This window comes from Labrus bergylta, chromosome 17 (assembly GCF_963930695.1).
Source record: "Labrus bergylta chromosome 17, fLabBer1.1, whole genome shotgun sequence".
Lineage (NCBI taxonomy): Eukaryota > Metazoa > Chordata > Actinopteri > Labriformes > Labridae > Labrus > Labrus bergylta.
Window position 1 is genome coordinate 26,455,149 of NC_089211.1, and position 15,260 is coordinate 26,470,408.

General features: G+C 43.5%; 2 protein-coding genes across 4 annotated transcripts in view; one reads left to right on the forward strand and one right to left on the reverse strand.

Moving 5' to 3' along the window:
- Positions 1-11,662, forward strand: part of pargl (poly (ADP-ribose) glycohydrolase, like) — a 12,572-nt gene extending 910 nt beyond the window's left edge. The window contains exons 3-18 of one of the 2 annotated variants that reach the window (XM_065965358.1): positions 555-892; positions 1,986-2,111; positions 2,272-2,343; positions 2,454-2,525; positions 2,619-2,705; positions 4,324-4,484; positions 4,581-4,660; positions 4,742-4,814; positions 8,849-8,924; positions 9,014-9,161; positions 9,257-9,335; positions 9,417-9,525; positions 10,612-10,708; positions 10,822-10,950; positions 11,152-11,266; positions 11,410-11,662. In XM_065965358.1, coding sequence (XP_065821430.1) covers positions 555-892; positions 1,986-2,111; positions 2,272-2,343; positions 2,454-2,525; positions 2,619-2,705; positions 4,324-4,484; positions 4,581-4,660; positions 4,742-4,814; positions 8,849-8,924; positions 9,014-9,161; positions 9,257-9,335; positions 9,417-9,525; positions 10,612-10,708; positions 10,822-10,950; positions 11,152-11,266; positions 11,410-11,488 — 1,841 coding nt within the window. In that variant the 3' untranslated portion in view covers positions 11,489-11,662. Of the gene's footprint in view, positions 1-554; positions 893-1,985; positions 2,112-2,271; positions 2,344-2,453; positions 2,526-2,618; positions 2,706-4,323; positions 4,485-4,580; positions 4,661-4,741; positions 4,815-8,848; positions 8,925-9,013; positions 9,162-9,256; positions 9,336-9,416; positions 9,526-10,611; positions 10,709-10,821; positions 10,951-11,151 lie in introns of both variants that reach the window. The other variant, XM_065965359.1, reaches the window with a different exon arrangement.
- Positions 11,586-15,260, reverse strand: part of ogdhb (oxoglutarate dehydrogenase b) — a 26,772-nt gene continuing 23,097 nt past the window's right edge. The window contains exons 19-24 of one of the 2 annotated variants that reach the window (XM_020659026.3): positions 14,152-14,277; positions 13,992-14,064; positions 13,706-13,869; positions 13,182-13,336; positions 12,984-13,098; positions 11,586-11,951 (exon numbers count right to left, since the gene is read on the reverse strand). In XM_020659026.3, the coding sequence (XP_020514682.1) occupies positions 11,922-11,951; positions 12,984-13,098; positions 13,182-13,336; positions 13,706-13,869; positions 13,992-14,064; positions 14,152-14,277 (663 nt within the window). In that variant the 3' untranslated portion in view covers positions 11,586-11,921. Of the gene's footprint in view, positions 13,099-13,181; positions 13,337-13,705; positions 13,870-13,991; positions 14,065-14,151; positions 14,278-15,260 lie in introns of both variants that reach the window. The other variant, XM_029282443.2, reaches the window with a different exon arrangement.

Genomic DNA, 15,260 nt, shown 5'->3' on the forward strand with positions numbered 1-15,260 from the left:
CCAGCTCTCTCAGAACGCTCCGTTTTGGTGTGTGTGTCTCTTTAAATGTAATGACCCCGCCCCCTGAGTTTTCCCCGTAGACATCACTCCTCTGTAGAGAGAATAAAAATGGCCGACCTGTGCAAAAGTTTAGCTCTAGGCTGGGGGTGGAGTCTATGGGTGGAGATATCAGGGGAGGGGAGGGGATTTTTTTTTTTTACCAGAATCCCACTGTGACATCACAAGGAGAGCACATTTGAAACAGAGCATTTTTCTCTGTGTTGTAAGACTTATGCAGACCACAAACAAAGGACTGGATGGTTTATTTCACATGTTGTGGGTCAGTAGACTCTCAGGTTACCCACATATATGTTCAGAAACACTGACCAGAGAAGGTAGGTGGTTTTTAAGCCCCCCCCCCCACACACGGCCGTTTTGGACGCCCCTCGGTTTGCCAGATAAGAGAGCAGTTATCAGCTCAAACCAACAGGAGAATTTAGACTGCAGTGCCCATTTTAAACACTAGGTGTCAGAGTTTTGCTCCTCTGAAGTGAACTCTGTTTTGTTTGTGTCAGACATGCGTTCAAGTAAACACCGCAACAACAGCGACCAGATGAAAGACCTTTTAACGCTTGACAAGAAGGAGGAACACGAGCGGGGAAAAGAGAACAAAGAAGCCTCAGATGACGCCAACAGCTACATCGCCTCCTTTTCCTCCTCCCCCCCTTCCTCCTCTGGACCGTCTGCTACCGGGGACTCGGAGAGAGAGAAATGTGCAGCTGCAGAGGGACGAGAGCCGTTGGAGAGGGAGAGGGAGGAATGCTGTTCTCTGGGGGACATGAAGACCCTCCCTAAGTGTCAGAACAAGCTGGGGCCCCTGAGCTTCAGCAGGACGCACACCATCCTCATCGATGTAAGTTCCACTACTCACATCATGTATTTGTTACTTAAAGTTTGAGGTACTGGAAGAGATTAATTGCAATAAAAAATGCAACAGTTTGACATCCCTAGTTTTAAAGTATACTATGATATGGTCTGGGTGAATACTCGATTCTGATTGGCTGAAGAGTGTCACATGGATGTCCATTAACTTTTGATATATGGAATCCTATGGAGGTCGTACCTTTAGGAGGGTTTATTTGGCTCCTCCAGGACATTTCAAAAGATATCTTTTTTTTTTAATTGTCTGTTTTTACAGTTAAAAAGCTCATTCACTGTCCCCAAAAAAAGATGCGCTGCAGACGGTATCTAAGATGAGTAACCATAGCAACTTAACCCTAACACTAGCCCTTTCATCTACACGTCGGGTGGTTGCCTCTGGAGTCCATTAATTCCTGACTATGGTCACATATCGCAAAGTATTGCTCATTCAGGTACCCGAGTAAAGAATCTCTCCATCTTTAAATTCTGTATCTCACACACACACACACACACACACACACACACACACACACACACACACACCCAGCACAAACTGTCGATCCTCCAGGAGGAGCTGTATATGCAGTGTTTTCTCCTAACATTATATTAGGGGGACAGCCCCCCCCCCCCCCCCCCAACGCCCCTCCTTGAAGGTCAAGTTAATAAAATTTTTATAATTTTTTTGTTCGATTTATTTATTTTTGGGCTTTTTGTGCCTTTATTGTAGAGATGGGATAGTAGATAGAGTCTGAAATCAGGGACAGAAGTCATTTAAGGATACCTTTCAGCTGTCATTAACAATAACGCATCACCAAGATTCCTTCAAGTGTTTGTGTCAGCGTCCGTCTGCCCGCCCCCCCCCCCCCCCCCCCATCTTTAAACCCAGGGGAAACACTGATATTTGAACACAAACAGCCACATTTTTGGGGGTGACGTTTGTATACTGTGACTGCTGAACGGTTTATAGAGTGAACTGGGTTAGCGTTGATATTCTCGTTATAGCGTCATAATGATCTAGATATTCTCTGAAGTGCAGATGTGAAAAACGGCTTAAGAATTTAAATCTTTGTTTCCCTTCCCCTCAGGCAAACTCCTTCAACAACAGAGGAGGAGAATTGATAGTGCAGCACGGCAAAGACATGTGGTTCAGTAACTTTGTGAAAATGCCGTCTTCACTTTCGAGTGTCATGAATAACAGATGGTCTCAAACGGTATGTGTGATGATGTCTGCATGTTAAGAGAAGCGACAGAAAAGGCTGCACGCCGAGCTGCACGCCGAGCTGCACGCCGAGCTGCACGCCGAGCTGCACGCCGAGCTGCACGCGGGCCATTTAAACATAACGAGCTGTTTCTCCACGTGTGTCCTCTCAGGTGAACAGGTGGTCTGAGATCTCCAAGCACCTGAAGTCCATAAAGACAAGAGCGAGTGTTCGGGACGTTGAGGTTTGTATGTGGCTTTGGACAAAAAAAAAAAACATTCACATATTTTGATAAGATATGATCTCAATCGCTCTCAGAGGAACTTTAAATGATGAGCTAAACTCTCTCTCCAGGACGCCATCATCAAATACAACCCGAAGTACAAAGGTCAGTGGTCGTTTGACGCCCTCGCCACCTTTGTGAAGGTCAGTGTCTTTGCGTTATTGCATCGACAGCTTCGTGTCAGGTTTTTTGATACACTCTATAAATATAAAATAATCCTGTTTTTTGTTTTCCAGCGTGTCCCAGATACGGAAAACTACTTCAGCACCCTGTTTCCAAAGATCGCTGCGTTGGCCCTGAAGCTGCCGAATTATGTGAAGAAGGTACGAAACTTAACTCCAAATGTTTTCTACTACTGGGGGTTATCTTCCTCTACTTTAAACCTTGGGTCCTATCTTTTTAAAAGTGACATATCATCCCCCTCCTCCACCTTTTCAAACAGCCCCCTCCTCCACCTTTTCAAACAGTCCTCCTCCACCTTTTCAAACAGTCCTCCTCCACCTTTTCAAACAGTCCCCTCCTCCACCTTTTCAAACAGTCCCCCTCCACCTTTTCAAACAGTCCCCTCCACCTTTTCAAACAGTCCTCCTCCACCTTTTCAAACAGTCCTCCTCCACCTTTTCAAACAGCCCCCTCCTCCACCTTTTCAAACAGTCCCCCTCCACCTTTTCAAACAGTCCCCTCCACCTTTTCAAACAGTCCTCCTCCACCTTTTCAAACAGTCCCCCTCCACCTTTTCAAACAGTCCCCTCCTCCACCTTTTCAAACAGTCCCCCTCCACCTTTTCAAACAGTCCCCTCCTCCACCTTTTCAAACAGTCCCCCTCCACCTTTTCAAACAGTCCTCCTCCACCTTTTCAAACAGTCCCCCTCCACCTTTTCAAACAGTCCCCTCCTCCATCTTTTCAAACAGTCCCCCTCCACCTTTTCAAACAGTCCCCTCCTCCACCTTTTCAAACAGTCCTCCTCCTCCACCTTTTCAAACAGTCCTCCTCCTCCACCTTTTCAAACAGTCCTCCTCCTCCACCTTTTCAAACAGTCCCCTCCTCCACCTTTTCAAACAGTCCTCCTCCTCCACCTTTTCAAACAGTCCTCCTCCATCTTTTCAAACAGTCCTCCTCCACCTTTTCAAACAGTCCTCCTCCACCTTTTCAAACAGTCCCCCTCCTCCACCTTTTCAAACAGTCCCCTCCTCCACCTTTTCAAACAGTCCTCCTCCACCTTTTCAAACAGTCCCCCTCCTCCACCTTTTCAAACAGTCCCCCTCCTCCACCTTTTCAAACAGTCCCCTGTGGTCTAAATGAAACATCTGTGCTTTGGTCAAAATATAACATGAATCAAGCACCAGAGGAGGTTTGTGACCCTGTATAAACCAGCTCTCTCAGAACGCTCCGTTTTGGTGTGTGTGTCTCTTTAAATGTAATGACCCCCCCCCAAGTTTTCCCAGTAGACATCACTCCTCTGTAGAGAGAATAAAAATGGCCGACCTGTGCAAATGTTTTGTTCCAGGCTGGGGGTGGAGTCTATGGGTGGAGATATCAGGGGAGGGGAGGGGATTTTTTTTTTTTACCAGAATCCCACTGTGACATCACAAGGAGAGCACATTTGAAACAGAGCATTTTTCTCTGTGTTGTAAGACTTATGCAGACCACAAACAAAGGACTGGATGGTTTATTTCACATGTTGTGGGTCAGTAGACTCTCAGGTTACACACATATATGTTCAACAACACCAAGTGGATTTTTCATAATATGTCTCCTTTAATATCTTTGTGTCTGATTAGCCTTGTGTATCAGCTGCAGAGGAGCGGAGGTGAATTTAGACGCCGTTTCAACGGTTAAAATGAAGGTTTCTCTCTGAGTGGAGCTAGAAACAGCAACTGGAAGAAAAACAAAAACATCCTCTGAGATGATTGTTTCAAAGTCTGTTTTCATGTTTCCAGGCTATCCCGCTGCTGCAGGCGGGACATCCTGCGTCCATCACTCTGTCGCAGGTTCAGATATCCTGCCTGCTCGCCAACGCCTTTTTCTGCACGTTCCCTCATCGCAACGCGACCAATCCAAACGCAGAGTACCACAACTACCCCACCATTAACTTCACCAGGTGAGGAAACATGGCAACACCTTCACAAACCTTAAATCCTGCTTTCCCTCTGTGTCCCGTCCGTGTTTAAATGCTTCAGTCTCATTCTGCTCACAGTCTGTTCGGAGGCTGGTCCGAACGCAAGAAGGAAAAGCTGAGAGCCATCATGCATTACTTCAACGTGATGACGGATGAGAGTGAGTTTAACCTTCTCTTCCTTCCTGTTTGTGAGATACACGAGTGAAGATCTGTGACGCTTATCAATATTTTTTTTGCAGAGATCAAACCAAGAGGGCTGGTGACGTTTGAGCGCCGTGTCCTCGTAGACTCAGAGATACCCAACTGGTCAAGGTAAACATGAAGATCGTTTTTTAAATCTCAAGTTTCATCGCTCAGACTAAACCTGAAATGCTGTGTTGCAATCACCTTCTGCATTCTCATTTAGGCAAGGCAAGATTATTTATGCAATATCAAAAGCATCGTCACAGAGGAAAAAAAATAAGAAACATTAAAATAAAAAAGTTTAAAAATCACTGAAATAATTAAAACTGAAGATATGTTAAAAAAATTATTATTAGAATAAAATTAATTGAAATAAATAAAGTAAAAATATAAAAAGAGTTAAAAGTTACAGTGCAGAGTTAAAGTTTAAAATCTTATTAAATTTGTTTAATTAAAGGCTTCAACCTGGATTTAAAAGAACTGAGAGTTTCAGCAGACCTGCAGTTTTCTGGGAGTTTGTTCCAGATATAAGGAGCATAGAAACTGAACGCTGCTTCTCCGTGTTTGGTTCTGACTCTGGGGACAGAGAGCAGACCTGTCCCAGGCGACCTGAGCGGTCTGGATGGTTCGTAATTAATCAGGAGGTCACTTATGTATTTTGGCCCTAAACCATTCAGCACTTTATAAACCAGTCTGGTCTGTCGTCGTGTTTTTATCGTAGCTGTAACTCGCTCTTACTCGTCTGTCGCCGTGTGTTTTTCGTAGCTGTAACTCGCTCTTATTGTATGTCGCCGTGTGTTTTTATCGTAGCTGTAACTCGCTCTTACTCGTCTGTCGTCGTGTTTTTATCTTAGCTGTAACTCGCCTGTCGTTGTGTTTTTATCTTAGCTGTAACTCGCTCTAACTCGTCTGTCGTCTTGTGTTTTTATCTTAGCTGTAACTCGCCTGTTGTGTTTTTATCTTAGCTGTAACTCGCTCTTACTCGTCTGTCGTCGTGTGTTTTTATCGTAGCTGTAACTCGCTGTAACTCGTCTGTCGTCGTGTTTTTATCTTAGCTGTAACTCGCTGTAACTCGTCTGTCGTCGTGTGTTTTTATCGTAGCTGTAACTCGCTCTAACTCGTCTGTCGTCGTGTGTTTTTATCTTAGCTGTAACTCGTCTGTCGTCGTGTGTTTTTATCTTAGCTGTAACTCGCCTGTTGTTGGGTTTTTATCTTAGCTGTAACTCGCTCTTACTCGTCTGTCGTCGTGTGTTTTTATCGTAGCTGTAACTCGTCTGTCGTCGTGTTTTTATCTTAGCTGTAACTCGTCTGTCGTCGTGTGTTTTTATCTTAGCTGTAACTAGCTCTAACTCGTCTGTCGTCGTGTGTTTTTATCGTAGCTGTAACTCGCTCTAACTCGTCTGTCGTCGTGTATTTATCGTAGCTGTAACTCGCTCTAACTCGTCTGTCGTCGTGTATTTATCGTAGCTGTAACTCGCTCTAACTCGTCTGTCGTTGTGTTTTTATCGTAGCTGTAACCCGCTGTAACTCATCTGTCGTCGTGTTTTTATCGTAGCTGTAACTCGCTCTAACTTGTCTGTCGTCATGTGTTTTTATCGTAGCTGTAACTCGCTGTAACTCGTCTGTCGTTGTGTTTTTATCGTAGCTGTAACTCGCTCTAACTTGTCTGTCGTCATGTGTTTTTATCGTAGCTGTAACTCGCTCTAACTTGTCTGTCATGTGTTTTTATCGTAGCTGTAACTCGCTGTAACTCGGCTGTCGTCGTGTTTTTATCGTAGCTGTAACTCGCTCTAACTTGTCTGTCGTCTTGTGTTTTTATCGTAGCTGTAACTCGCTCTAACTTGTCTGTCGTCGTGTTTTTATTGTAGCTGTAACTCGCTGTAACTCATCTGTCGTTGTGTTTTTATCGTAGCTGTAACTCGCTCTAACTTGTCTGTCGCCGTGTGTTTTTCGTAGCTGTAACTCGCTCTTATTGTATGTCGCCGTGTGTTTTTATCGTAGCTGTAACTCGCTCTTACTCGTCTGTCGTCGTGTTTTTATCTTAGCTGTAACTCGCCTGTCGTTGTGTTTTTATCTTAGCTGTAACTCGCTTTAACTCGTCTGTCGTCTTGTGTTTTTATCTTAGCTGTAACTCGCCTGTTGTGTTTTTATCTTAGCTGTAACTCGCTCTTACTCGTCTGTCGTCGTGTGTTTTTATCGTAGCTGTAACTCGCTGTAACTCGTCTGTCGTCGTGTTTTTATCTTAGCTGTAACTCGCTCTAACTCGTCTGTCGTCGTGTGTTTTTATCGTAGCTGTAACTCGCTCTAACTCGTCTGTCGTCGTGTGTTTTTATCTTAGCTGTAACTCGTCTGTCGTCGTGTGTTTTTATCTTAGCTGTAACTCGCCTGTTGTTGGGTTTTTATCTTAGCTGTAACTCGCTCTTACTCGTCTGTCGTTGTGTGTTTTTATCGTAGCTGTAACTCGTCTGTCGTCGTGTGTTTTTATCTTAGCTGTAACTCGCCTGTTGTTGGGTTTTTATCTTAGCTGTAACTCGCTCTTACTCGTCTGTCGTTGTGTGTTTTTATCGTAGCTGTAACTCGTCTGTCGTCGTGTTTTTATCTTAGCTGTAACTCGTCTGTCGTCGTGTGTTTTTATCTTAGCTGTAACTAGCTCTAACTCGTCTGTCGTCGTGTGTTTTTATCGTAGCTGTAACTCGCTCTAACTCGTCTGTCGTCGTGTATTTATCGTAGCTGTAACTCGCTCTAACTCGTCTGTCGTCGTGTATTTATCGTAGCTGTAACTCGCTCTAACTCGTCTGTCGTTGTGTTTTTATCGTAGCTGTAACCCGCTGTAACTCATCTGTCGTTGTGTTTTTATCGTAGCTGTAACTCGCTCTAACTTGTCTGTCGTCATGTGTTTTTATCGTAGCTGTAACTCGCTGTAACTCGTCTGTCGTTGTGTTTTTATCGTAGCTGTAACTCGCTCTAACTTGTCTGTCGTCATGTGTTTTTATCGTAGCTGTAACTCGCTCTAACTTGTCTGTCATGTGTTTTTATCGTAGCTGTAACTCGCTGTAACTCGGCTGTCGTCGTGTTTTTATCGTAGCTGTAACTCGCTCTAACTTGTCTGTCGTCATGTGTTTTTATCGTAGCTGTAACTCGCTCTAACTTGTCTGTCGTCGTGTTTTTATTGTAGCTGTAACTCGCTGTAACTCATCTGTCGTTGTGTTTTTATCGTAGCTGTAACTCGCTCTAACTTGTCTGTCGTCATGTGTTTTTATCGTAGCTGTAACTCGCTGTAACTTGTCTGTCGTCATGTGTTTTTATCGTAGCTGTAACTCGCTCTAACTTGTCTGTCGTCATGTGTTTTTATTGTAGCTGTAACTCGCTCTAACTTGTCTGTCATGTGTTTTTATCGTAGCTGTAACTCGCTGTAACTCGGCTGTCGTCGTGTTTTTATCGTAGCTGTAACTCGCTGTAACTCGTCTGTCGTTGTGTTTTTATCGTAGCTGTAACTCGCTCTAGCTTGTCTGTCGTCATGTGTTTTTATCGTAGCTGTAACTCGCTCTAACTTGTCTGTCATGTGTTTTTATCGTAGCTGTAACTCGCTGTAACTCGGCTGTCGTCGTGTTTTTATCGTAGCTGTAACTCGCTCTAACTTGTCTGTTGTCATGTGTTTTTATTGTAGCTGTAACTCGCTCTAACTTGTCTGTCGTCATGTGTTTTTATCGTAGCTGTAACTCGCTCTAACTTGTCTGTCGTCATGTGTTTTTATCGTAGCTGTAACTCGCTCTAACTTGTCTGTCATGTGTTTTTATCGTAGCTGTAACTCGCTGTAACTCGGCTGTCGTCGTGTTTTTATCGTAGCTGTAACTCGCTCTAACTTGTCTGTCGTCATGTGTTTTTATTGTAGCTGTAACTCGCTCTAACTTGTCTGTCGTCATGTGTCTTTATCGTAGCTGTAACTCGCTCTAACTCGTCTGTCATGTGTTTTTATCGTAGCTGTAACTCGCTCTAACTTGTCTGTCGTCATGTGTTTTTATTGTAGCTGTAACTCGCTCTAACTTGTCTGTCGTCATGTGTTTTTATCGTAGCTGTAACTCACTCTAACTCGGCTGTCGTTGTGTTTTTATCGTAGCTGTAACTCGCTCTAACTTGTCTGTCGTCATGTGTTTTTATCGTAGCTGTACGGAGAGGATGCCCAAACTCCACGTCACATCAGAAGGCAGCATTGAGACAGAAGGGACAGGTATGCTTCAGGTGAGAACAAACCCAAAGAAACATCCTGACCTCCTTGTGATCTCCGCCTGAATAAAAAACAAACGAGTGAGTCTTTCTTCTGTGTTCAGGTGGATTTCGCCTCCAGCTGGATCGGTGGAGGCGTCCTGGGATCCGGTTTGGTTCAGGAGGAGATTTTGTTCCTGATGAATCCGGAGCTGATCGTGTCCCGACTCTTCACTGAGAAACTCGCATACAACGAGTGTCTCATTGTTACAGGTCGGCGCGTAATGAAATCATGATTTTTATCGTATTCCTCCATCACCATGAGCACTAACCATCGAGTTTTATTTGGACTGACGTTTCTGTTTCAGGCTCTCAGCAGTTCAGCTGTTACTCTGGTTTTAGTGACACGTTTGAGTGGGCGGGGCCTCACGAAGACAACCTCAAAAGGTGCAGTATGACCTCTCGTTCATTTCATTTCATCCGAATGAATTTGTTTCCCTTGCATGAAGTTTTTTTGATGTTTTGCAGAGACGAGTGGCAGCGTCTGCAGAGACAGATTTTAGCCATTGACGCGCTTCACTTCAGACAAGGACGTGATCAGTACACCATGGATAAAGTCACACGAGAACTCAACAAGGTGCGTCGGCAATGTGGCGTTCTTAGATTTGATGGTTTTAAATCGCTGTAATCATTGTGACATCAGATTTTAGTTCAAATTAAAATATCAGCTTCAGATGCTCTGTCACTTCAGTATGATACAAGCAAAAAAAACATTGTATCCTGTTTCTAAACGGCTCAACATTTATTTGGTTATTAGCCGTGATGTCATAACCATCTCAGGTAGACTGACCACGTGCTACCTGAGTGTAGAAGGATGGTTTATGCTCCTGAAGAAGAAACAAGTTTGTCTGATATCAACCTCGTTTTAAGAACACGATTTATTCATGATAGCGTGTCACAGCGATGTCTCTGATTGGCGGAGCTTGCTGTTGCCATGGCAATGTTTTCCGCCCCTCTCGCGCCATATGCGAATGCATAGATTCGCTAGCAAGCTAGCTAACAGTAAATGTACTAATGATCTTGTGATGCTGCAGTGAATGTAGTTTATATATATTCAACACAAACTACAACATAGTTCAACACCTGTATGAGCAGTATAAACACGATAACGATGATCAAAGTTACATTTAAGAATAGGTTTCATTTGCAATGGATTGTGGGATTTGTAGTTCTTGGACTACGTACACAATCTTGTACCTTTCGCCTATATCTCAGTTTTTTAACGACGTTTTGGCACCGATTTAATTTTTTTTTTACAGTCACGAGTTTTTGGGTAGCTGGTTGTCATGGTAACAAAGGATTTTTGGTGAAATGTCAATGAGGATTTAAACGGGGAAATTTACTTCTCTGCGGTCTCTGTTTTTGAGCTCTGTTACCATGGTAACAAAAAAAGAAGTCCGTCCCAGGCAGCTGATTATGGGTATATTTGGGATCTTTGAGTCTAATCACTTATTGACAATTGAGTGAAATTAAAAAACATAAAAAGATCAGAACACAACACTTTGTTAGTCTGTATCTCGATACCGTCTGACTCGTGTCTCTCTCACCTCAAAGCTTGTGGCTCCTTCTAAAGACATGTGAACACAAATGTCCGCTTACAGGAGTTGAATGTTTTAACATCTGTGGTTTTCCTTTTTGCATGTTTTCTGTCTGCTCCCTGAAGGCATACTGCGGATTTAGAGGCGAAGGACCGAACGAGCCGGACATCGCCACGGGCAAGTGGGGCTGTGGAGCTTTCAATGGAGACCCCCAACTCAAAGGTACCTCGATCCTTTGTAATGTTCTTATCAATCATCAATGAATCGTTAGTCCATCGATTCTGCAGAACAAATGATGAACTGATGTTAAGCTTTCGGTCTCCCTTATTGTCCAGCTGTGATCCAGCTGATGGCGGCGGCAAGGGCGAGGAGGGGGCTGGCCTTCTTCACCTTTCATGACGACAAACTGAAGCGAGACCTGACTCAGATTCACAACCTGCTGGTCAAAGAGAGAACCACAGTCGGTGAGAGTTTTACAAAGTCCACCACCAGGGGGCTCTCGATCAAAACAAAAACAAAAAGATGACGTCGAGGCTGGCGGGGAATCATGGGAGTGATTCTGTCCGCTGTTTTGGTTTCATGCTGGAGCTCAAGGGAGACATCTACTGGATCAAAAAGTCGCTTTTGTGTTTTGTTTTTTCTACATTTTGAATTTCTCTTCACAGGGATACTGTACGACGTTCTGGTGGATTTCTGTAAGGCTCATCAGGCGTCCAGCGGATCTCAACTGGATCTCTTTGCCTTCATCAAAAACAGCCTGAAACCATCCCGGAGCCAGCTGTGAGGACGCCATCACGTCAAATCTAACAGAAATGTTCTGAACAAAAATCAAGAATTTAATTTCCAAGTGTTTTGTAAATGTTGTCCTTTTTAATTTTTTTCTTTTTTATCTTTATTTCATGTTCGACTTAAATAAATCCCAGGACCTGGATAAACAAAAACCAAGAACTAAGACCTGGATGTAAAGGTGGAAGAAAAACCTTTTGTTGTTGTTGTTGTTAATGATTTAGAGCATTCCCTGCTTTTTTAATACACTGATGAATTATCAGACTAACTTTGCAAATGAAACGAGACAATGCAGATGATTAAACACAAACTGTTAAAGCACCATCGTCTTTATTTTCATCAAACAAACATTCAACAATTTAAGAAAATAAATACATCCTTCAGATCTCACATCACGTGTAATCCGTTATTGCAGGTGTGATTCTTAGTTATTGAAGTCAAAGTTTTATTTCAAGTAATCTGTTTGATTTGGCACAAATGGAGTCGATGACAGCGAGGAGGCAGGACGGTGAGAAGACGGACGAGGAGGAGGAGGTAAATTAGAATAGGGACTGAAGGATGGAGGGGTGTGTGACCTTCAAATGAAGACATATGAGACGATTAAAATTGAGATAAACAACACCTGGTCTTCATAGAGTCACGACCGACTCTACCACTGAGCCACAGCCGCCAGTAGAGACTGAAATGATAAAGGTATCTTACTATCTGATCAGACATTAAGGAAACATGCTATGTTGAAGTGCTGGCTTCTCTGACAACAATGCAGCAGCCAGTATGTCCTCCTTCTAACTTTAGATTCTGCTCCTGAATGCTCTGGATTTGTTTGGACCAGAGAAGGTAGGTGGTTTTTGAATTTCCCTCGGGATCAATTAAGCTATCGTCTTTTAAGGCTTTTGAAAAAAGCTCTGAGACTTATTTAAACTGGTTGAAGAGGAGGATATGTCACCTTGGAAACTTTGATGTTTGTGCACAATGAACAGACAACACATCTTTAATTGGAGCTTCAGGCTTTGTCGAGCAGCTTACTCAAAGAAAGGCTGGGCATGAAGACCTCACGCCGTGGTTAACCCCTCATGAGAGCCGGGCAAATTGTTTTCCCTTGTTTCCATATTTCTATGCGAATGGAAAGTTTCTTCTGGTCTAAGTTGCACCAACCTTCAGATCTCGATAAGAACTTAATCCAGCTTTGTTGTTGAAAAAAAATTAAACTTCCTTTTAATGCATTGAGTATTCCTTTCAACATGTACTTTGATTGCCCGACAAAATATTTAAAGCAAAAGATCAATGAGTTAAGACAGATATTCATCCAGCAGGTGATCGTGTACATGATTCAGGAGGTCATGCAGAGCGCAGCAGGTCGACACTAAAATTAACATAAAATCAATAAAAAAACAACAAGCTAACACTCTTTGTCTTTAAATCAAAATTTAGCATAAATCCAAAAATTCAAGCAGGTTCATTTATTTTCTTCTAAAAGAGTGTCCATCGCTGTGAACACGAGGTTTCCGTGGTAACAGTGTCAGCGGTCAGTAAGTCATTGTGCGTTTAGTTTGATTGCCTGAGAACAATCTGATATGTGGATAAAAAAAATGTAAAAACATCTGCAGGTTGGATGTGTGTGTGTGTGTGTGTGTGTGTGTGTGTGTGTGTGTGTGTGTGTGTGTGTGTGTGTGTGTGTGTTTTGGAGGATAGAGAAAGATGTTTTTCACACTTTTCCAGAGAAAGCTTCCAGATCGAACGCTGTATCCAGTAAACGCTGCAGCTCGCTCAGGTGAGTTTGTTTGTTTCCCGTAGCCGGAGCTGCCGCGGGCTCCCGACCAGCGTACCTACAGAGTTAAAAAAAACAACAGTCAGAGACGAAGGACATGAGAGAGAAAGAGGCAGGAGAGTCGTCGAACTGAAGACTCACCAGACGGGGCGTCTGCGGTTGATGGTGGTGCGGATTCGGGGCTTGACGTAGTCGTAGTAACCCTGGTTCTTGTGCTCCTCCTGACACCAGACCAGATCGGCGTTTGGATAAAGATCAGCTTCAGATTTCACCAGATCAAACGGGAACGGTGACAGCTGAAAGAGATCATTCCATTTTAGATAAACGGATCGAATGGATCACATTTCTTTTTCCAACAAATACTTCACAACAGAAGTCCCCTGTTTTTGTTATGTTGGAGCGCTTTTATTGTGAAAGAGTCACATCAGGAAATGGTGTTTTAGCAGCAGCTAGCAGAACCCTGCAGGGAGAAATGCAGCTTGAAAAACACACAGATTCACTTCCAAGTTACTGAGATCTGAACTCAGTGACTCATGAAAACATTTACCTGGTCTCATGCACAGAAACGACATCAGACTTGTTTGACAAATTAAATAAAAATAGATGATATGTATCTCAGGTTGAGTTCATCTTGCCTTCATCTGCAGCACCTGAGTTAACGTTACCTGCTCTATGCGGACGACAGCTACAGAGTCGTCCATGCCTCTGTTTTTGCGTTCTCGGGTCAGTTCATAGAAGATCTTCCCGGTGCAGAAAACGACCCTCTTCACCTTCTCTGGATTTGAAGCTGCAGGTCCGTCGTCGGGGATTACACGCTTGAAGCTCGTGCCTGCAGGACGACAAACAAAAAGAGATTCTGTCTATATTTCAGAAAGAACAAATGTAAATCTTTGCTTGGTTGAACATCATTAAAGCATCTGAAGGCCGTTTGTTTATCTTGTGAGCGCTCACCTGGCAGCATCTCATCGAAGCTGGACTTGGCCTCGGGATGACGCAGCAGTGACTTGGGAGTGAAAACTATCAGCTGGAGATGAAGACAGAGAGAGAGTTCAGTCAGAACACCTTCACTGTTTGTTTACTTTTCAGTCGGGTTTCTTGGCGTCTCACTCACAGGCTTCCTGAAGGGCTGCAGGATCTGTCTGCGGAGGACGTGGAAAAAGTTTGCAGGAGTCGAGCAGTTGACGACGATCCAGTTGCAGTCGTACAGCTGACGCACCGCAAAGTCCTCCGACAGTTTCTGATGAAAGACCAAGGAATAAAAATCAGAGGCTGAGCTCAAATATCAAATTAAAACATCAAACATTTACATTCTTATAACTTATTTAAATCTGACTTCTGCAGTCTTTTTGAGTATCGTTGTTATGGATACAGTAAAGAAGGATGAGGCTGATCTCTTCATTTGCTCAGGTCTGAAACATGGACCAATATGTTACATAATTACCTGAAGTTCAGTCTGTGTTCACACAGGGACATTTACAAGCAAACCAAAATATGTGAGGATAATCGCTGAAGGCGTTTATCAAGACAGTTCAGCCTCCTGATCCAGGACCTGCTCATCCACCCAATAAAAGTGGGCCGAGACCCAGCTTTGGAGGGTCTCTTTACGATTGATTGGTCCACACCAGGGTTTGATTGACAGCTCAAATGAACTGCACTAACTTGGCATGCAACACACCACCTGGCCAGATAGCGCACCTTGTACAGAGGTTATAGTCCACAGCTCGGTAATGCAGCTGTTTCTCTTTGTATGACGGATGTGCCTGTTGGTTTTAGCTTGTAGTTGAACATCACTGTAATAAAAAGATGCCTCACCGTAGGTTTTAGTTTGGACATTTGGAACAATTAAAAGACCACTACCAGAAGACCTGAGGGCTCTGGTGGGCTCATAACTTAAAAGCAAATCGGATAAGTAGGGGGCCGCAAGCAAGGCCATTAAGAGCTTTAAAAACCAATAAGATAATCTTTAAAATCAGTTCTAAAACAAACGGGTAGCCAATGCAGAGACTTTAAATCGGAGTAATGTGTGCTCTCTTTCTTCGTCAGCAGTCTTGCAGCTGAACAAAGGCAGACTCAAGTCAAATTTGCACGCTGGATGTAGGCTGCCGACCCAATCACAAGTTGGAGGCCGCACCGGCATTCTGGTTTATTTAGAGATAGTACATTCGATAGAGTCAGAAGCTGGAGAGAGAAAGTGAAGAATGAAATGCGGAAAAGGAGCAC